The sequence below is a fragment of the Nycticebus coucang genome, chromosome 7 (genome assembly GCF_027406575.1).
Source record: "Nycticebus coucang isolate mNycCou1 chromosome 7, mNycCou1.pri, whole genome shotgun sequence".
Lineage (NCBI taxonomy): Eukaryota > Metazoa > Chordata > Mammalia > Primates > Lorisidae > Nycticebus > Nycticebus coucang.
In genome coordinates this window covers 21,859,772-21,883,486 of record NC_069786.1, presented here as the reverse complement: position 1 = coordinate 21,883,486, position 23,715 = coordinate 21,859,772, and the positions used below count along the sequence as shown (strand labels likewise).

General features: G+C 34.7%; 1 protein-coding gene across 2 annotated transcripts in view; it reads left to right on the top strand.

Moving 5' to 3' along the window:
* DPP10 (dipeptidyl peptidase like 10) overlaps nucleotides 1-23,715 on the top strand; it is a 752,684-nt gene that overhangs the window by 686,656 nt on the left and 42,313 nt on the right. For both annotated transcript variants that reach the window (XM_053597757.1, XM_053597758.1), the window contains exons 17-19: nucleotides 345-392; nucleotides 14,519-14,617; nucleotides 14,721-14,790. In XM_053597757.1, coding sequence (XP_053453732.1) covers nucleotides 345-392; nucleotides 14,519-14,617; nucleotides 14,721-14,790 — 217 coding nt within the window. The remainder of the gene's footprint in view (nucleotides 1-344; nucleotides 393-14,518; nucleotides 14,618-14,720; nucleotides 14,791-23,715) is intronic.

The following is a 23,715-nucleotide window of genomic DNA, read 5'->3' as shown; positions in this document are numbered from 1 at the left end:
ACACAGTAAAGCTCATAGGATTGGTCATAAACATAGAAATGGAGAAGTGCAGGGCATTTGCGGGGAGGCGGCATCTTAACATCTCTGCAAATAGTTTCTTTCTCCACAAGTCCTTACTTTTCTTAGTAAAATACCAATAGATAAAAATGAAATCTAGTAATCTGGTTTCTGATTTATGTTTTAACCATGTAATGTTTCCATTTGAATAAAAAGAACATTATTTTATAATCTTTCTAATAATTATTACTTAGATATATTTTTAAATGTTTGCGTGTGTGTGTGTGTGTGTATATATATATATATATATATATATATATATATATATATCTTTTTTTAATCTCCAGGTCCCAGAGTCCCAGTGGTCAGCCTACACAGCACAGACAATCCAACAAGTGAGTATACAAGGAGACAATTCAGAACATGTGTGGCTGGAATTGATTTTAAGCATTACAATGTTTATTCTGAGCATCGCACTTTATAGAACCTTCAAAGGCGTTCCCAACAAGGGGAAAGCTATGCAGACAATATCAACTTGACTTTATGTATATAAGAGAAAAAATAAAGCTCTTGGTATGAGCCATGTTACAACTGGGGTCAAATATTATACCTCTTAAAATGGGTTTCTGTTGTACCTAAAGCAAATGAGGAGTGATTGCTAAGCAGATACGTTTCAGTCTACTGGCTGAATGAACGTGTTCTAATTCAATCTTCTCTGGGCCTTGTATAAGTTATTCCTCTAGAATAATGCATTTTGTGGTCATTTGGGAAAATTATGAAAAACATTTTATTTCATACTGTTTATTCCAAATATCCAGGGTCTTCTATTTTTATCTTTTATTTATATATTTAACTGTTCATGTATTTTTCAACTTTCCTTTGCTTATTGAGCACTTATTTTAACAGGCAGTGTGACAGAGGCTAAGGCTACATTGTAAAGATAATTTTGTGTCTAAGAACTTACAGTAGAGCGGATAAGTAAATATATTGTTGAGCTAATCTTAAAAATGAATCATCAGATTGCTTTCTGCCTTCCTTCATCTTTTCTTTCTTCCATGTTTGCCTCCTTCTTTCATTATTTTATATTTGCTTAATTAATGATCTTATATTAAAATGGTTTAACATACCTGCTGTAATAATGAGAATCATATTTATTGACTCATTTAATTAATTTAAATGATACCCTTTTACAGATGAGAAAATTGGGGCACAGAGAGGTTAAATAACTTGGCAGAATCATAATAATAAATAGTAAATCCAGAAATAAAAGGAGGCAGGCTGACTCCTGAAGAGAGTTTCTAATTAACTAAATATGATGGCAACATTTTTATTGTGTTTTTATTTCTTGCATCACATATTTATATTTAAGTTGGAGTCTTATATATATATATGTCCTGATTCAGAAGAGATGTAGTTTAAAAAGTTAATATTGTCGGTTGGCAGGGTGCCAGCCACACAACACCGAAGGTGGCGGGTTCGAATCTGGCCTGGGCCAGCTAAACAACAATGACAACTGCAACAAAAAAATAGCTGAGCATGGTGGCAGGCACCTGTAGTCCCAGTTACTTGGGAGGCTGAGGCAAGAGAATCACTTAAGCCCAAGAGTTTGAGGTTGCTGTGAGCTGTGATGCCACAGCACTCTACCCAGGGTGACATAGTGAGACTCTGTCTCAATTTAAAAAAAAAAAAAATGTTAATATTGAATGGCATATGCCATTTTGACAAAACAAAGAACATTTATACCCTAAAGCACTGCCGTGTGGAAACTTAATGCCTTCTCTAAACAAAGACAAATTACTTAATTTGTATTGCATATTTGTGTGGCTGGAAGATAGTGTAGCACATATTTTAGTGTCTTTTTGTTTTTAATTCTGGCTTCAGTATAAATCTTTTTCCTCCTAGGAGTAGTATTTTGTTTTGTTTTGTTTTGTTAGTTCAAAATATTTAAGGGGTATAAATATTTTGGGTACATGGATAAAACACATTAAATCTATTCAATATTAATCCTAATAGCAAAATAATGATAATAGACACTATGGCTGATGAAATGTAAAGATAATTGAATGCCACAGAAAAATCTATATAGAATGGGTCCATCACATACTTTTGTGAGATTTAAGACAAGTTAGTTAATCTCTCATAGGATCAATTTCCTCGTAGGCAATTAAACGAATGGATTTTTAGTGAGAATAAGGTATATTCATGACATATAAAACACATAAGATGTAATTATTTGTGGTACATTACAAATTTTATCATCAACAATGGATAATTTAAATTTTTAAATCTAATGTTAATTTAATTTTATGCAACTGTTACAGCACAAATTTTTTCTAGTAACTTCTGTTGAAAATGATAAATATTTGCATTTAAGAGAAATCTTCCTGAACTTCCCATTCAAAAGCCAATTTACAATGCCTCAGGATCAAGAAAAACAAAGTCCATTAACCCCACTGATGTGCTTAGTTTTCTTTTCAAATGACAATTACTTAGGGTAATAAAATTTATATCCAATAGCAAGTAAACCTTTGAGTTAATAAAAGCAAGTATATAGTCATCATTTATTTTAGGGCCATATGAATTAGAATGGGACTTGAGGAGAAAATGGAGAAAAAGAAAATGAAAATAATTTAACAAATACAGAAAACTTTAGACCTACTACTTTTCAAAAAAAGGCAGAGTAGAATACAGTCATGTGATTTGTCCTAACAAATGAATAACATAATAAATTTTACATTACTAGTGAGGATATAATGAGGCTCTTCTAACATGCTGGTAGAGTATAAATTATAGTTAATATTTTGGAAAAAATAACTTTTTTCAAGTTATAGGATAAATCTTTTGTATCTACGTTTACCTTTTTTTAGTTTATGAGTACTGAGGAAATAATTCTAAGTAAAGACTATAATATCAAAGCTGTTTATAACAGTAAAGCACATTATAAATAACAAATGTATAAACTTGATTTGTAAATAAATATCAATGGGAGATTACTCAGTGCTCTCTGTATCTTCTATTTGTTGTCCTAGAACCACCTCAGTTCTTCTCTTGCATGTTCTTTGTCCCAGACGTAGTTTGCATTGATGACTTAGGCCTCACTCCTCTGTGGCTGATGACTGGATTCAACCCAAGAGAATTCTGTAGGCAACTGGGTTGAGGGAGGAAAGTGATTTGGGTCACCTTTCCACTGGCTCTGTCCCTGTGGAACCACTACACATTGGCTGTGACCCTTGGCTGAAAGGAGGCCTCTTTCTTTATCCTTCAGGCCTAAAACTGCCATAAGCCTTGGGTGACTGCACCATCCCTTAGGATTCTCTTCTACCCATTGTCCACACCTTTAATTCTCTTCAATAAAATCTCATCAAATTATTCTCATTGAGGAGTGCAGTCAGTTTCCAACTAGGATTCAAATAAAAACTATCATTACAAAGGTCAATTAAAATCTTTAAACTATATTTCAAAGAAGTGGCCAAAGTTTTATGCCATTTGAACCAAACTATTTGAAAGTGTATATAGGTTCAGAACCTGTAGCACAGTGGTTACGGTGCCAGCCACATACACCAAGAATGGCGGGTTCGAACCCGGCCTGGGCCTCAGCTAAAACAACAATGACAACTGCAACAACAAATAGCCAGGTGGTGTGGCAAGCACCTGAAATCCCAGCTACTTGGGAGGCTGAGGCAAGAGAACCGCTTAAGCCCAGGAGTTGGAGGTTGCTGTCAGCTATGACGCCACAGCACTCTACCAAGGGCAGCATAGTAAGACTCTATCTCAAAAAAAAAAAAAAAAGAAAGAAAGAAAGAAAGAAAGAAAGAAAAGAAATGATAAAAAAAGGAAATGCATACAAAAATGCAAAGAGAGACTATGTACAGTGGCTCACACCTGTAATCTTATCACTTTAGAAGCTGAGGTGGGAGGATTGCTTGAGGCCAGGATCTCAGATGTAGCTGAGCAAGAGGAAGAACCCCTTTCTACAAAAAATGGAAAAATTAGCTGAACACGGTGGTTGGAGCCTATAGTCTCAGCACTTGTGACAACAAGGCAGAAAGGTTGCTTGAGTCCAGGAGTGTGAAGTTGCTATAAGCTGTGATGATTCAACCCCACTGCAACCTGGAGAAACAGACGGAGAAGACCTTATGGCAAAATAAATAGAAAAAGAAAGAAAAGTAAGAAGGCGAAAATTGGGAATGTTAAAATTTCTTAATTAGTCTAACAGTCTTTCAGGTGATTTGTTGTTGAGCTTTTCTACCTTAGTATCTTCATAATCCTTTATAACGAACATATAATATTTTTATGATGAAAATGCCACCCTCCTATAAATTCTCAATGACGTGGTAGAAATATGTAAAATTGTACTTAGTTAATATTTTAAAAGTCCTTCGTCTACTTTTAATACTATTTCCTTTTTGCTTTTAGATTTTCCTTTTCTCTCCCCTTAATTTTACATGTGTGTTTGTTTCCTGTCTTTCACTCTTTCTTGTAGACCTCTGTCGCCACTTTTCTTTTTTTCTTCTCCATCTCTTTCTCCAAATCTCTCTTTATATAACTCTCTTTCTTATTTTCCTCATTCTTCTTCTTCTTTTCAATCTTCTGTCTCATTTTTCCCCTTTTCTTCCTCCACTCCACGCTTAATATCATGTCTTAAACTATCTCTTCTTTACACTCACAAAAACATTGTGTGCATTTTCTGAATTTATTAAGAAAAAACTGCTGTTAGCCCTTAATATCTGGAAAATGGTTTTAGCATCATTATATTATTTGTGTTAACTAGGATTTATTTCTCTGTGGCTATGAATTGACATTTATCCCAAGAGCTAATGGCCTTTCATTTAAAAGTTAAGAGTTAATAAATTAATTAAAATCAAGATTTAAAACCAACTGCCCCTGTATTCATGTAATTTGTATGAAAGTATACATGTAATTATTGTTTTTTGCTTCATTGGTATTTGATAATAAAAAGAAAAAAAAGGAGAAATCACTAGGCTGTTACACTCACATTGGTGTCTTTAGCTGTATATCTACATGTCTTCATTCATTTAGTTTATTATTTGTTTTAATATAATATAATATAATAAAGAGCAATTTGTTTTAATTGCTCTTTCACAAAAGCCTTCATCTAATAGGATAACCTATAAATAGAAGGTAAAATATGAAGAGACTTTATTGCCCACTTTGCAGTTATCAAATATCAAATAACATTGGCTTCTTCTAAATGTAAAAATAATTATTTTATCTACAAGAATTAAGCACCTTTTTATAACAGCTTAGAGTATAAATCTAAGCTGAATCCTTAACAAAAGATACAGAGCTTAAGTATTCACCTTTTTAAACATTTGTAATCAAATGTTTAAGATAGCCTCCTTGAAAATATACTAATGTTTGTCTAATCTGAAGTTCTTATAATTTTAGGGATGTAAGGAACCACTAAGAATGTCTAGTTTCCATTATATACACTATAGAAGAAGATACTTACAGAAGAGGTAGTTGGACGTGCCTGTGATCACACATAGAATTCTTAATTCAATGTGAGAAATACAAAATTAAATAGTTATAACAGATTATGACATTTTGTTAGTAGAAATGAACACAGTTCAGGAAAGGAGGAGTCAGTGGGAGGGTGTTTCTTTGAAAATATGTAGGTGCAAATGTATGAAGGCACAAAAAATGTTCACATTTGAAAGATAAAATTCATTCATGATGGCTGAAACAAAACATTTGATAAAAAAGCAACAATGTATGAGTTTAAAGAGGTAGACAGGAGGGCGGCGCCTGTGGATCAAAGGAGTAGGGCGCCAGCCCCATATGCTGAAGGTGGTGGGTTCCAATCCAGCCCCAGCCAAAAACTGCAAGAGGTAGACTGGAGCCAGGTCACAAAAGTGTTATTTTATTCTAAATAGTTTGTATTTAACCCTAAAAGTTCAATTATAAACCATTGACATTAAAAACAATAATGTTCTCCTTCTGGCCATGGAATAACTGGAATTACACACGAGTCCCCACCCTACTCCCCCACCACACACACATTTCTAAGTAATACATAGATCAAAAAAAAAAAACCTGGATAAAATATATGAAACAACTATTTTCAGACATTGGACAATACTTAGCATAGGTCCTAATCCCTGAAAGAAGAAAATAAAATTATTGCCTCAGCTTACTTTTTAGCAGAATGTTCTGAACTCCAGTGCAATAAGGAATAATCTAAAAAAAAAAAAAAATGAAAGAAATAGAACTGAAGGTAACTGCAACTAATGGCATCCCTGAGTTGCAGAGACAGAAGTGGGTACTCAGAAGGATTGAGGTTTATTGAATGTAGAAAGGTGGAGCCCTGGAGGGGAACATGTTGCAAGGAGGGGAGACCTGCATAGGGCTGGAGAGAGGTCACCTTGAGCCTGTTGCTAAAAACACTTAGCTGATTATAAATAAGAAAACACTCCATGAGCTTAGGCAAAGTCAGCACTCTCTCAGTGCTGGGATGTGTGCAAGTTCCAATCAGGCAGAATAGTTGACCATTTAGGAGAAATCCTGGAAAAGTCTTATTAGTATTCAACTAGCCACAGCTACAGCAAAGGACACTCAAACCCACGCTAAAAAAAGGTATCTTAAAGAAGTCTTCACAGGATCAATCTGTTCAAGAAGTAACTTAAACACCTGCCAGAATAAAGTCCAACAATTTTTAAAAGAAAACAATGAAATTCAGAATTTTAAAATGTAAACATCACAATGGTCCATATCTAATATAAATTACTGGCGTCATAAAAAAAATCAGAAAACATGCTTCGTAACTAGAGTAGAGGTCAGTGAATAGAAACAGACCCAGAAATGACACAGGTGATGGAAGTCATTGACAAACACAGTAAATCAGCTGTTATAAATATTTAAAATTAACAAAAAAAATGAATATAGTGAGAAAACGAAGATATTATTTTTGTAAAACAACATTGTAAACTTTGAATAAAAAATCTGAGATAAAGCCTTCACTGAAAAATACTAAATATTAGAATTTAGAAACTGCAGAAGAAAAGATCATTGAACTTGAAACAGTATCAGTAAAAACCTTCCAGATACAGATGAAAAGAATGAAAGAAAGAGAACTGAAGATAACTGCGGCCAATATTTGCGTCTATTGTATTTGTAATTATAATCAGAAAGGGGGGGGCTTAGAAAAATATTTGCTGCAATAATAAAAAGTAATTTTCAGGGTGGCTTCTGTGGCTCAACGGAGTAGGGCACTGGCCCCATATGCTGGAGGTGGCGGGTTCAAACTCACCCCCGGCCAAAAAACTGCAAAAAAAAAAAAAAAAAAAAAGTAATTCTCAAAAACTAATAAAAAAAATTCTCAATTAATCCAACAGAAGGGAAATCCCAGTAAAACTATACTAGTATACCTCACATGCAAACTGTAGAAAACCAGTGAAAAAGGAGGGATCCATCAATAATAAAAAGACATATGACATTCATATATTATATACATAGTATTTATTAACAAAGAATGATTACAGATATCAGAAAAAGCAAGCCTAAAGATAATAGAACAAATTATTTTAAATGCTCATGGAAAATCAAACTGATCTGAAAATAAAATTCTCAATTTAGAATAACAAACTTATAAAATACTCTTTAAAACTGAAGGCAAAATGAAGTTTCAAGAGGAAAAGAAGTTGAGAATGTTTTGTCAATATTTAGACTTGCATTTCTAAATAATACATAGATGAGGAAATAAATATGACAAATACTTAGAAAAATTCTAGACAAAACACAACAGATCCAAAACAAAACAAACAGATCCAAAACACAACAGATTCAAAGATATCTATACTTATGATTGGAAAAAAATTGATGGTTTTAAATGATTACTTTTTCTAGCAAGTAAAGGGTTAGTATCAGTGATCTCAGCTTTCACTTTAAGAAACAAAAAGAAGAACAAATTAATCATCAATCAGAAATGGTAAAGATGAAATAACAACAGACCCCTCAGAAATTCAAAAAATCCTTAACAAATATTACAAGAAAATTTACTCTCAGAAATATGAAAATCTGAAAGAAATCAACCAATACTTGGAAGTACGCCACCTACCAAGACTTAGCCAGAATGAAGTGGAAATGTTGAACAGGCCTAAATCAAGTTCTGAAACAGAATCAACTATACAAAATCTCCCAAAAAAGAAAAGCCCAGGACCAGATGGCTTTACGTGAGAATTCTACCAAACCTTTAAAGAAGAACTAGTACCTATATTACTAAACCTCTTCCAAAACATAGAAAAAGAAAGAATACTACCCAGCACATTCTACGAAGCAAACATCACCTTGATCCCTAAACCAGGGAAAGACCTAACAAGAAAAGAAAATTATAGACCAATATCACTAATGAATATTGATGGAAAAGTACTCAATAAGACCCTAACAAACAGAATCCAACAACACATCAAAAAAAGTATACACCATGACCAAGTGGGATTTATCCCAGCCTCTCAAGGCTGGTTCAAAATACGTAAATCTATAAATGTAATTCAGCACATAAACAAAAAAATACAGACCATATGATTCTTGCCGCGGACCGCCGGTCGATGGGCCTCAGTCCGAGGGTGCTCAGGGCGAACGGCACAGGTTGGTTGAAAGGTCGACGCAGGATAAAATGACAGACTGCCACACACCACGAGTGATGAAGAAAGCAGCTGTACTTTACTGAATTTTTGTATTGGTATTTATACATTTTTGACAAAGCATTACAAATTACAAAAGGTATTTTTACAACTTGCTGAGCCTTACAAGTTATTATCTAACCTTGTAGATGTGAGTATTCAACCATCCCACTTGAACAATGTCCTGCCCGCAAGGGGTTTTGCCCGCAAGGGGTTCTGCCCGCAAGGGGGAATAAAGGTTATTGGTTATCAGTTGTGTCTTTCACTACCCCTTATCTAAGTAAATGCTTCAAAGATTAAAGTTTTAAAATGTGAAAATTCTTTCTTTATAACTACTAGTATTAGTAATAATTCACAAATTATTTACTTCTAATGTGATTAAAAGATTTCATATATGTGTGGGTTATGTAAGTGATTATAGTATTAGGAAATATATGAAATGTAAAGGTATGTGGAAAGTTTTAAGTCGTGGGTGGGTGTGGGTGGTGTAAGCACATATCTAGATGGAACATCTTGTTTGCTGTTCCTGCATTGTCTCAATGCATTGTCTCAATTCACTGACATTTATGATAGGAACGTGCTCTTACATCGTTCCCCCTGGAGACATTGAGTCTTCACAGGCATTCTTTGCTATGTTTAATTATGGATCAGTAAGTCATTATGTTTATTCTTAGTCTCTCAGGACAATCAGGCATTCAACTGAACAGACAGGTTTCATTCACAGGCATTCCTCAGGCTTTTATGCCGCACCTCGTGAGTCATTACGTTCAACAAAAAGTATGCTAGGCAACTTCTGCGCTGCTGTCGCATACTAGGGGTGCTGGGGGCTTCGCTCCGAGGAGCACAGACCACCTACCCATGCGTCTTACAACGCGGACAGCGCCACCTCGCTGCGGCTTGATGCCGAGGGTGCGGCAGATTCTCTCAAATGATGCAGAGAAAGCTTTTGATAATATCCAGCATCTCTTCATGATCAGAACACTTAAGAAAATTGGTACAGAAGGGACATTTCTTAAACTAATTGAGGACATCTACAGCAAACCCACAGCCAATATCGTATTGAATGGAGTTAAATTGAAATCATTTCCACTTAGATCAGGAACCAGGCAAGGTTGCCCCTTGTCTGCATTTCTCTTTAACATTGTATTGGAAGTTTTAGCCATTGCAATTAGGGAAGAAAAGGCGATCAAGTGTATCACATAGGGTCAGAAGAGAGCAAACTTTCACTTTTCGCGGATGACATGATTGTATATCTGGAAAACACTAGGGATTCTACTACAAAACTTTTAGAAGTGATCAAGGAATACAGCAATGTCTCAGGCTACAAAATTAACACCCATAAATTTGTAGCCCTTATATATACCAACAATAGCCAAGCCGAAAAAAACAGTCAAGGATTCTATTCCTTTCACAGTAGTGCCAAAGAAGATGAAATATTTGGGAGTATACCTAAAAAAGGACGTGAAAGATCTCTACAAATAGAACTGTGAAACTTTAAGAAAAGAAATGGCTGAAGATGTTAACAAATGGAAAAACATACCATGCTCATGGCCAAGAATCAACATTGTTAAAAATGTCTATACTATCCAAAGCAATATATAATTTTAATGCAATTCCTATCGTAGCTCCATTGTCATATTTTAAAGATCTTGAAAAAATAATACTTTGTTTTATATGGAATCAGAAAAAAACTCGAATAGCCAAAACATTACTGAGCAATAAAAATACAGCAGGAGGAATCACGCTACCAGACCTGAGACTGTACTATAAATCGATAATGATCAAAACAGCATGGTACTGGCACAAAAACAAAGAAGTAGATGTCTGGAACAGAATAGAGCAGCAAGAGATAAATCCAGCTACTTACCATTATTTGATCTTTGACAAGCCAATTAAAAACATTCAGTGGGGAAAAGATTCCCTATTTAACAAATGGTGCTGAGTGAACTGGCTGGCTATCTGTAAAAGGCTGAAACTGGACCCGCATCTTTCACCATTAGCTAAGATAGACTCTCACTGGATAAAAAATTTAAACTTAAGACATGAAACTATAAAAATACTTGAAGAAAGTGCAGGGAAAACTCCTGAAGGAATCAGCCTGGGTGAATATTTTATGAGGAGGACTCCCCAGGCAATTAAAGCAGTATCAAAAATACATTACTGGGACCTGGTCAAACTAAAAAGCTTCTGCACAGCCAAGAACACAGTAGGTAAAGCAAGCAGACAGACCTCAGAATGGGAGAAAATATTTACACGTTATACCTCCAATAAAGGTACAATAACCAGAATCCACAGAGAACTCAAACATATTAGCAAGAAACGAACAAGTGATCCCATCTCAGGATGGGCAAAGGACTTGAAGAGAAACTTCTCTAAAGAAGACAGACACATGATCTACAAACACATGAAAAAAAGCTCATCATCCTTAATCATCAGAGAAATGCAAATCAAAACTACTTTGAGATATCACCTAACCCCAGTAATAGTAGCCCACATAACAAAATCCCAAAACCAAAGATGTTGGCGTGGATGTGGAGAAAAGGGCACACTTCTACACTGCTGGTGGGAATGCACGCTAATAGGTTCCCTTTGGAAGGATGTTTGGAGAATACATAGAGATCTAAAAATAGACCTGCTATTTGATCGTATAATTTCTTTACTAGGTATTTACCCAGAAGACCAAAAATCATAATATACCAAAGACGTCTGTACCCGAATGTTTATTGCAGCCCAATTCATAATTGCTAAGTCATGGCAGAAGCCCAAGTGCCCATCGACCCACAAATGGACTAGCAAATTGTGGTATGTGTATACCATGGAATATTATGCAGCCTTAAAGAAAGATGAAGACTTTACCTCTTTCATGTTTACATGGATGGAGCTGGAACATACTCTTCTTAGCAAAGTATCTCAAGAATGGAAGAAAAAGTATCCAATGTACTCAGCCTTACTATGAAGCTAATTTATAGCTTTCATATGAAGGTTATAACCCAACTATAGCACAAGAATATGGGAAAAGGGCCAAGGGAGGGAAGGGAGGGGGGAGGTTACGGTGGAGGGAGGGCAATGGATGGGGCCACACCTATGGTGCATCTTAGAATGGGTACAGGTGAAACCTACTAAATGCAGAATACAAATGTCTACATACAATAACTAAGAAAATGCCATGAAGGCTACATTGAACAGTTTGATGAGAATATTTCAGATTGTATATGAAACTAGCACATTGTACCTTTTAATTGCACTAATGTACACAGCTATGATTTAACAATAAAAAAAAGAAGAACAGATTAAAACAAAGTTGAAGAAAGGAAATAATAAAAATTAGGGTGGAAATGGGTAATATGGAAAATGGACTAGTAGTAGAGAAAATGTATAAAACCAAGTGATACTTCCTTTATGAGATTAATAACATTGATAAGATTTTAGAAAGTAGCATGAAGAAAAGGAGCAAAATATAATATCAATATCATTTTCATTAATAAAATAGATGATGTTAATACAGATCCTGATAAAAATGGGATATTAAAGTAATTTTATGCTAGTAAATTTGACAGCTTAGATCAGTGGTTCTCAACCTTCCTAATTCTGCGACCCTTTAATACAGTTCCTCATGTTGTGCTGACCCCTAACCATAAATTATTTTTGTTGCTACTTCATAACTGTAATTTTTGCTACTGTTATGAATCGTAATGTAAACATCAGATATTAGACGACCCCTGCGAAAGGGTTGTTCGACCCCCAAAGGAGTCACGACCCACAGGTTGAGAACCGCTGGCTTAGATGAAATAAGCAAATTCCTAAAATATATATATATATATATATATAGGTAAACATTTATGAGAAGAAATACAATATATAAATGTTTTGTTAACTACTATAATTTTTAATTCACAATTAACATTCTTCTCACAAAGAAAATTCCATTTACGCTTAGCTTCTCTAGTTCATTCTATGCAACACTGAATGCATTGTTACCAAGTGTACACATTCCTTTAGAAAAGATAAGCCAGCATTAATCAGATTCCAAATCCAGACAAAAAGATGACAAGGATGAAATGATCTAATTTTCTCATGAATTTAGATGCATAACTTCTTAGTTAAATGCTAGCAAGTCAAACCTAGCAATTTATAAAAAGGATAATTCATTATGACCACACGGGGTTTACTAGGGGAATTCATGACTGTTGCAACCTTCAACAATCTACCATTGTAACTCACCATATTACACTGACATCTGAAATGATTTAGAAAAAACACATTTGATAAATTGACAAATAATATTAATAAATTAATAGTAATTACTCAGCAGGATAAAAATGGAAAGGAATTTTCTTAACTTGATGAATGGTATCTACAAAAATGCTACAGCTGAATTTATGCTTGGTGGTGAAAGACTGAGGTGGTTTTCCAGGGTTGGAAAAGTCGAGAATGTCTGCTCTCAGCCTTCTCAGCCTGCCTGTGCCACTTTGTCATAGAGTACTTAACAGTAAAATTGGTGAGATAAAGAAATATAAGTAGTAGAGCTGTCTTTATTTGCAGAAGACATACTTGTGTGCAAAGCAAAAAGAAAAAAAAAGGAAACAAAAAATTGTAGAATACATACACGCCAAATGAAGTGTGGTAAATACATGAATTTATTATGATTAAAGGTGTAGGACAATATGCAAAATTCAACTATTTGATGAACTACCATGCAAATTTTAAAAGTAGTTTAAAATAACATTTAAAAAATCTCTGGTCAGGTGCTGTGTTTCTCACCTCTGATCCTAGCCTTTTTGGGAGGCTGAAGTAGGAGGATCACTTGAGCTCAGGAATTTGAGACCAGCCTGGGTAACATAGCAAGATGCCATCTCTACAAAGTTATAAAAAATTAGCTGGGTGTGGTGACATGCCAGGAGTCTCTGCTACTTAGCATGCTTAGAGTGGAGGATTGTTTGAGGCTAGGAGTTTGAGGTTGCAGTGAGCTATGATTGCACCATTACATTCCAACTTGAGCAAAGGGTGGAAAAAAGAAAAAGATTAAATATTATAGATTGTCTATGAATGAATCTAATAAATTATATATATGAATGTACATCTATTGCGTTACATATTCTATATAAAGCTTTTGGGAGGAATTAAACACTAAAATGGATATAGAAACACATATATAACTTATGGATTGGAAGGCTCACCATTCTATGTATAAATTTTTTGATGCTCTCTTCATGTTTTTTCAATTTTTTGTTGTTTTAGTTTTTATATATTCTATAATTATATTTTCAAATTCATTACTCTTTTTTTTCTGCAGTATGTAATATTCTGTTAGTCTCACCCAGTATATTTTTCATTTTATGTCATGTAATTTTCATGCATTTCAGATTCTAAAGTTTTATTTTTAGAAATATATAACATGCATATGCTTTTTTTACCTTTTTGGACACTCAGACTACCGTTGCAAACTCTGTTTTAATGTCCTTAACTTTGCCACTTCTGGGTTGGGTCTATTGAGTAAATTTTACCCTCTTCTAAAGCTTTGTATACATATTAATTTTGTATTGGTATGTAGACATTGTGAATTGTTTTCTCATTTGGTGTTAGATAATTTTGTATTTCTTTTAATATTTTTAAGCAGGGCAGCAACATGATCAGATTTGCACTTTGAAAATGTAAATGCTACTTGAAATATATAGAAGCAAACAGAAAATTTCACTGGTAGTAAGGAAACTCAGTCAGAAAACTCCTGTAGTAATTCAGGAGAAAAAGGAGAAAGTTTATTTAGTACTTAGTACAGTGCCTACCAAGAGATAATAACTGTATAATTTTTTGTTATATTGTACCGATCTTGGATTCAGGCACAGGAGTTCTGTATTTACACTATTATTTTTGGTTTACAGAATATTTTATATTGGAAAGCAATTCTATGCTGAAGGAAGCTATCTTGAAGAAGAAGCTAGCCAAGTCAGAAATCAAAATCCTTCATGTTGACGACTATGGTAAAGTTTTGTGCATGCTGTTATTCGAGAACAACTTTCTCTGCTTCTTAGTTTTACGTGTAAATGATTCCTCATCTTTAATATTTTGCTCTTTCTTTAAAAGAACTTCCTTTACAGTTGTCCTTTCCCAAAGATTTTATGGACCGAAACCAGTATGCTCTTCTGTTAATAATGTAAGTATTTTATTTGTTTTTGAAATAAAGGAATCTAAAGATTTTATAATTTTTCTCATGCCCCTCATCACAGCATTCTGATTAAACAAGCAAAGAGTCCTATGTGTGTAGTTAAGCAGGGCAGCTGTCAGTTATGTGAGTTTCTCAAGCAGCTCCTCTCTAATTATATGTACGGATATGTAATTTTGTGTACGTATATGTACGGATATATAATTTTGTGTACTTCTTTTATCCCAAATGTTACAGAGGTTGATGTTACTGCAGGTATAGTGACATCAGAGAGTGTAGTTTTTGCATGTCTGCTTAGCAATTATTCAAGCCCTATGCTCTTTATGAAACATTAAGAAAACACATTTTTCAATTGCCGAAGCAATTGGTATATTCATATTGTTCCTAACGGTTTTCCCTTCTGGATTCATGGCCAGTAGGAAGTAGCTCCCATCCTTAGAAAACCTGACTCTTGAGATTTTCAGCCTTGAAATTGATTTAAAAATTGAATTCATTCATACTTTCTGTGAGACGGTATTGCGGCTGTGCAGTATTAGGCACAGAGAGCCTCTAACATCTACTGGGTAACTACCTTGAATATTGATTTATTATTGTATTACCTAGGTAGCATATTGACATGACAGTGCTTAAAAGTATCTAGAATTATTTCTAGAGTCTTAGTAGGAACAGTAAATATGAAAATGATACTATTTATTGTGATTACTGAAAGTAGAGGCTAAGTATTCAGTCTATTCAATGAAATTTTCCGGGCTCAAATTCTAGTTTTGCCATTTATTATCTGCATGTCCTTGGACAAATTACTTAACCTCTTGCAAAGCTAAGTTTCACTAAATATAAAGTGAGCATTACAACATAACCTGTGTTTTAAGACTGCTTTGAAGATTAAATGAAAAACAGCATATAAAGCCTCTTGTAAAATGCCCAGATGTATGAGTTATATAATTTGGGGGAATGAATTTATTCTTTTTTATGGATTGCGTTGATTTAATTGAAATTTTATTTAAACATCATAATTAGAGAATCAGTTTTCCCCCTTTATTTTAACAAGCCAATTGCTACAGAAGTAATGCAATACTTAATATTCTCTCCCCCTCCACTGTTCATTCCAATTCTCATGACTCGACCTCATATAATTTCTTATTTCCAGACCTTCCTCCTTTGTCCATAATAATCAAAAGGTTCCCAATGTTCTTGGAGACTTCGTAAGGAAGTTCTTATTTGGTCTCTTTTACCTTCTTCTTTTGTCTCTTCTCCTTACCTAGTTTTCTTACACTCCCATTTGAACCATAGGTATGATTTATTGAAGAAAACATTTAGAGCACTAAAATTAAGGAAAAAGTGAAAATATCAATTTCAACTTCTTTCTCAGTCATGCCTCCCTTTTGTGAAAAGGGATTGTCCTTTTGAGTGAATGTAAAATGTAGTTTCTCAGAAAAAGGGACCTTACCAGGCATCCTTAGTGTGTACTGAACTTAAAATGAAAGACCAAAGAACTGGCTGTGCTTAATGCATAGCTCATTTACGCAGGCAGATGTGTAGACAACTGTTTTTATTTGCATCCCTGTTACACACCGGGGCAGTGCAACAGAAGTTAGAGTCTGTTTTCTTAGTCAGAGAAGCTGCTGGCTCATCTTCTCATCAGACTTGTATTTTGGTCTGGTTGATGTTTAGTTCATTGGAGAAATGTAAGGACCTGAGCAAGAAGCTAATTTAAAGATTTCTATTATGGGTCTTTCTGAGAAGGAGGATAGTAAAAATGCTGGGTTTGGAGTCCGGGAGGACTGGCTTCAGGTTGGAACCGTACGATTTACCAGTATACTGCTCAATTTTCCTTACTTTATAAAGTGAAGAAAATAACATGGTTTAATATTATATAAAAATGCATGACCATGGCCCTAGCCTGTCGTTCTGTTCTCTGGCTACTCTTATTTTTAATTTAGTTCATTGCTGTATCCTTTCTCTCAGTTGCCTTTCCACTCTGTTGCTAGGCTGAACTTGATGAAATCCATATCTGAAAATGTCGGTCTCATATCCAAAACCATCTCATCTCATGATTTTTATTATTCAATAGATTAAAAATTCATATTCTTCCTCACAACATATGTTTTCTACTTACGTCCCCATCTTCCTCTCACACCAGCCAGCCCCTACAGGTAAACTCCATGCAGAGGAAAGGCAACTACTTTGTTCCGGGTAATGTCACCTCCTCGATCATCTTTCTGTGTGTTTTTACATGGTGTACCAGTTCCTTTAGTTTCCTTGCCCAATTGGAAAAATTCTATTAATACTTCCTGACATACGTCTAGATAAGCACCTCACTATTATAAGCATGTAACTACACTGGAGATAAATATATTTGTCTGTGTACGTATATTCTTTGCTGTCTCTTTTATCAAACTGTAGCTCCTGGTTGGTAAAAACTGCTTTTGGATTGTTTAGCCTTAACACAACAACTGGAGTATGATTTGATAGAATTAATGAATATCTGAATACGTGAAGGAATAAGTAAAATAATCAATTAGCCTGGAGTTCGTCATCAGGAATGAGTTAAGACAAAGCGGGGAAAGTGGAAGAAATAAATGATTTGACAGTTTGTAACATGTATAAATTTAGCCTTCAGAGTGAGTTTCTTTGTATCTCAGTTTCCTATTAACAGAACGAGATGCGGGTTTCTGATTTCTTGTACTCCCCTGGATACTGTTGAACATTGATTGATTTTCATGGCATCTCTTCATTGTCACTTTTTAATAATTTGATTATTGAGCTTATTTTCTTAAGATGATAAGAATTTTTCTTATCTACCATTGATTGTTTATTGTGCAAGGAGCATCATGCTAAGAATTTATTGATATGATCTTTAATCTTTATAGAAGCCATGCAAGATAAATATTTTTGTTTTTATTTTAACACAATAAAACTATGGCTAAAATGTGTAATGTATATTTTACCCAAGATTCTGAGCAGGGAAAACCTGAAGTTTGGATCCCAGTTTTTTATATATACATATATATATACACACACATATATATATATATATATACACACACACACATACATATATGTACATACATATATATTAAAAATCTCTACTTAGCCAGGCATTGTGGCGGGTGCCTGTAGTCCCAGCTGCTGGGGAGGCTGAGGCAAGAGAATCGCGTAAGCCCAAGAGTTAGAGGTTGCTGTGAGCCGTGTGATGCCACGGCACTCTACCCGAGGGTGGTACAGTGAGACTCTGTCTCTACAAAAAAAAAAAAAAAAAAAAATCTCTACCATTTTACCCATTACTGCCTGCTTACGTAGTCTATTATATTTTAATAATTACTGCTGTATTATCAAAGAACATTAACCTGAATCAGAAGAGGCTTCTTTATGGCCAAAATCTTAGGACTTTTAGTTCTTCCCACTTAACAGTTTGCAATGGCCTCTGAAATATAGCATTTTCCATGTGCTCTGGGCTAATGCCGCACTGTAAAATATAAATTACAGAAATCATGGCTGAGTTCATGAATAGACTATATGAGAGATCCAATTCTCATCCCAGATTATTTCACAAAATTCTGAATTCTAATCAAAATGTTCCCTTTATGGGAAGTCTTTATGCTTTATTTATATCACAGATGCCTAAACTTTTGAGCAGATCAGATTGTCAAAGGTGAGTTTGTTTTATTTCCCAAGGGTAAAGACATATATTCCCCAAGCCGCTAACACATTTTGAACCTCTATTTGTTCATGCCAAATACACATCCACTTTACCCTCAGTTTCCTGGAAAAGTGATATGAATAGTGTCAGATACAGATGAGAATGATAAGGCATGCATATCACTATTCGTCTCAAAATATTTATCTCAAAGAGTTATTATTACTGTTTTGCCATGTAATAAATTTCAAAGCTTAAATATTAAGTTTCTCACTTTTTTAAAAATCTTCCTCATTTAAATGGATGGAAATTGTACCCACGCTGTAATACACATAAAATGATTATAAGGAGAAAAGGCAGTGCCATTTAATCTAGGTAATGGAAGGGGAGAAGGTGATCATTTCTTTTCCTGTTTTTATTGAACATATTTAACCTTGTTCTTTCACAATCTGTAGGTAATGCATCTGAAATGTCAGTATTAATTTCTTAAATTAATTTAAGAGAGTTGAACAAACTCAAAGTTGATTTACTAAGAAAGTGCCGTAGGAGAAAAGTACAAATTTCAATAAACGTGTATATAATGACTAAATTACAATATTCTCTTGGGTGAGTCTTTTAAATCTTTTTTCCTCATATTCACGGAAAATGAGATCTGTGTTAACTGAATCCATATGAATTGTAAGAATGGCATGATATAGTTTCACATGGATAGTATAGGTTCATTAAAGTTCCTTTATTAAATAAAACTTAAAATATAACATATACTTAAAGATATACCACTAAGCGCTCTTTCCTTTTTTATCAGAAATAATGTACTTCTTAAACCACCTAGGTTTTAGGTTTGTATGTGAGTCATATTGTAAGGGTGATCTATATGAAATCAGGCTTTTTTCCTATTTTAATGAGTTGTTTCCCCCCAAAAAAAGTCTGTTAGAAAGAATGTTTTTTTTTTTTTTTAACACACTTCACAAAGCTTTTATTGAGTTTAATTTCCAAAGCACAGACATTTTAGACAATTTTGTAAGGGCCCTGAATTTCTGCAGGGCTCTTTTTGGCTAATGTAAAAAAAAAAAAAAAAAAAAAAAAACACACACGCACACATATCAGCAAGTTGCCCTGCTCACTGTAAGGCCTCTTTGAGGGATGGACAGTTCAAAAAGGCACTGACTGGTGACATTGGTGGGTCCTGTCTTTCCTTAGGCAGCCAGCTCAGCCATGACCCTGTGCAGGGGGTCCACAGACCAATAGTTGTCTATTTTATCGATTAAGCATAAAAACTGAAACTAAAAATATTAAGATACAGAGTTTTCTCTCCTGGATTACATATCCATACAGCTCTACATTTGAAGAGTACATCTATGATATTACATTATTTCAGGCTTCTTTTATAAATTTATACCTTTCGCCTTATATATAAAAACATGATATTATGGTTCACACAAGGCTACATATCATGTAGGCAAACTGAGAGGAGTGAAAGTCTGTCGATGATGATGGGAGGCCAGAGCTACAGGCTTTGCTACTGAAACCCCACACAGACATTCTGAGCAACAGGTGCTTGCAAAACCACTCTGAAAATGACAGGGCTTCTAGCAGAAATGAGAAAGTCATTCTACTTTCAAAACAAAACCACAACCAAAGCCATACAATTCTTACTAACATACTAGTAAAACTGTAACATTTGTATCTGGAATCAGTCAGTCTTTTTGAACCTTGAACTTAGCCATTTGTGCTTCCTGTTTGAAGGCACTCTCATCTAGCTTTTTCTTTTTTTCATTTTTATCTTGCCATTTTTATCACAGTTATAAACCCGATCTAGGTGTACCCTTCTTCATGAGTCTACTGTTTGAGTCTATGTCTTTGCAGTCTCTGTGATCAGAGCTCTAGACTGTCACTAAAGAGCCTCACAGGGAATGGAGTGACTTTGGGAGCTGCCAGATTAGGTACAACTCACCCTAAAGAAAAGTACTTCTGTTAATCGTTTTGCCTTTTTTAAGGTCCTAATAAATTGCTAAGACTTTTTACCTTTACTTGTGAGAAAATGTGTTCCTGATTACCTCCAAATACTAAGCTCTTGGGAAGACCTGAGCGTGCACCAGGGACACCTATGTACGCTGACATCGTCCTCCTGTTTTTCATCACGTAGGAAATACGTCACACTAAAGAAACACATGTTGCAAAAATCATATTGCCTCTTTGGAAATTAAAAGTGTTAAAAGTGATATATACACACACACATTTTAAATTTTTGAATATATACATATCTTAATTTATATGGATTCTGAATATTTTAATTTTAAATATATGCATATATCTTAATTTGCATGGATTCTTAAACTTTTTATCACATTGTTACGATGACAACAAAACAGATGTTACGGTCCTCATTGCACAGATGAGAACCACAAGTCATAGGCAATGTATCCCACACAGAAGAGGTGGAAACTTAGCAGGAATTCACATGGCAGCCCTTCATTATTTTCTCTAAAATATTCTAAGGATAAAGGCATTGGAAGGACATGGTGTATATTTGGGGAAAGGCACTGAATTAAAACATGGTAAATAAATAAAAGAGATTTCAACACCTTGAATTCATAAACTTAATCTGGCTAAGAATTCTAATTTCCTTTTGTTTTGAGAATAGAATTGCTTTTATGCCAAAGGTGTTGACTTAATACTTTATTGTAGTCGGTGCTTAGAATTGCCTTCTCTCAAAGAGCTGGAATTATTTATTTACCTGTGGTTTATATCCTTACCTGACTATGTCTGTTTATTAAACTGTAAAATGGTTCTAATAATACTGCCTAGACTTAGCATTATAATTATTATTTTTTCTATTTAATTAATCCCAAAACACTAAGCTAAGATTAAAATTTTTCTGTGGTGATATAGCCACAATTTCCAGTTGAAAAATTGATTTCTAGAATCTAGCTAGTTTCCTACTCTTAGGAAAAAAAGTAGACAAGGCACAGTGGCTCATTCCGACTATCCAACCACTTTGGGAGGCCGAGGCAAGAGGATTGCTTGAGGCCAAAAGTTCAAGACCAGCTAGAGAAAGATAGCAAGACCCCATTACTACAAAAAATAAAATACAATAAAAATTAGCTGGATATGGTAGCATGTACCTGTGGTCCTAACTACTTGGGAGGCTGATATTAAAGGGTCACTGGTATGACCCTTTAATATTAATTATACATAATGTCACGATGCCCTGCATAGCAGAAAATGCGAGTTCAAAGTTTGCATATAATTAGTTTCTATTCCTATATTATTAATCCATTGCAATGGATATGAATCCTCTTATGCATATCCTGTGTATTGATGCCCTAATATTGTACTTAAAATATTCCCATGCTGAAAATTTTCTTTGAGAAGATGGAGAAATCTAAGTTTGTTGTGGAGATGGCCTCTTGTTTCAATTTTGAAAATACACATACTTTCTTCTATTTTTAAATAAAATAGGCTCAATCCCTGAAGCTAGCATGCAGAATATTTTCCATGTTCATGCCTAAACCCACCTGCTGCATAAGAGGGCCGTATTGGACTTACGCACACACTAAGAATCGGATCGATTCTCCTTCCTTGGTCTGTTTATAAAATGTGCTACGCTTTCTTTTAACCATGAATGATTTAGGTATGACCATCTCTAAATGTAAAGGAATAGATTGAATGCTCTCCTTGCTCTGTGTGGATGTAGTTACTCCCAGCAACAGGAAGAAAAGATCATCAAACCTCTTTTCCTTTCTGCTTCTCCTCCCTCAGCCACTCCATTAGAAATGATCTCAAATGGAAATTGGCCAAAGTATAAGAATTAATGTAGTAAGACTTTAAAGCAAAAATGATTAGGAGATTGGAACTTCCTTCCATTTTATGGCACCGTTTCTCTCTGGAATGTCCCTGAAGTCCTTTTCTATTGGTTCTATTTCAATATTTTCATGTGCTGCCTAAGATGTTTATCCTGAGGTTAATTTTGTGTGGATAATGCTAACAGTCCATTTCTGAGTTTTAGAGCTGGATCATTAATATCCAGGCTGTTCAGTGTTTCAACTTGTGTACTGATAGGCTTTGCATTTTTTTTTTTTTGCCTCCTGCTACAATATAAATAACTGCATTTAAAGAACTGGATTCTGCTCTTTCCTTACTCTCACAACAGTCGTTATGCAATTTTTGCATCAGGCTAATGAGATAATCACTGGCTTTCTTTCAAAGAGCAAAATAGGATCAAATTCCCTTCAAGACAAAGACGAGTGCATTTGGTAGACAATAATTGATCATGACATGAGGAAAGCTGTTCTATTCAAAACAGAAGAAGGAAAAAAGGGAGAAGTAGGGGGAGGACTAATGGATGGGAAAAGATTCAGTTTTGTTACTGTAAAATACTTTCCCAAATGTGAAGATCAAAGAAAAAAATTAAAACATCTAATACATGTTCTTTTTAAAAGCATTTATTTTAAAAAATTCTCATCAAGGAAAAATGTTAAATACTTTTTTTTCTCGGTACATCTGAAGACAAAGACAATAACAATGTCTTTAAAATGTACTGATCGACTCACATACGTATAAATACTTAAGAAATTTTTCTTTAAGATCCAACTACAATTGAGTTCAGAGGCACTCAGTATCTTAGCAATTTAAAAAGAAATTGATGTCAGTAATTCAATTCTCAAGAAGCTTATACTGCTACCTGGAGCCTATGAGCAACAGAATAGCAAAAGGGACAGGCACTCATTCAGCAGATGTGGGCTGAGCATGGTGGACACGTGCAAAAGATACAATGTGATTTTTCCAGTTGTATGGACATAAGGTTACTGCTAAATAACTATAGTTCAAGTCACATAGAGTTCGATATGTGGCATATAAACTATTGCAGGTAGAATTATTTAGGATGATTACACACATGTAATCCCTAGCACTCTGGGAGGTGCAGAAGGGTAGATTGCCTAAGCTCACCGGTTTGAGACCAGCCTCAGGGCAGCGCCTGTGGCTCAAGGAGCACAGTGCCGGCCCCATATACCAGAGGTGGTGGGTTCAAACCTGGCTCCACCAAAAACTGCAAAAAAAAAAAAAAAAAAAAAGACCAGCCTGAGCAAGAGTGAGACCCCATCTCTAAAAATAGCTGGGTGTTGTGTCTGTAGTCCCAGCTACTCAGGAGGCTGAGGCAAGACAATTGCTTGAGCCCAAGAGTGTGAGGTTGCTATGAGCTGATACCACAGCACACTGCTGTGGGCAACAAAGTGAGACTCTATCTAAAAAAAAAAAAGAATTATTTAACAATGGAC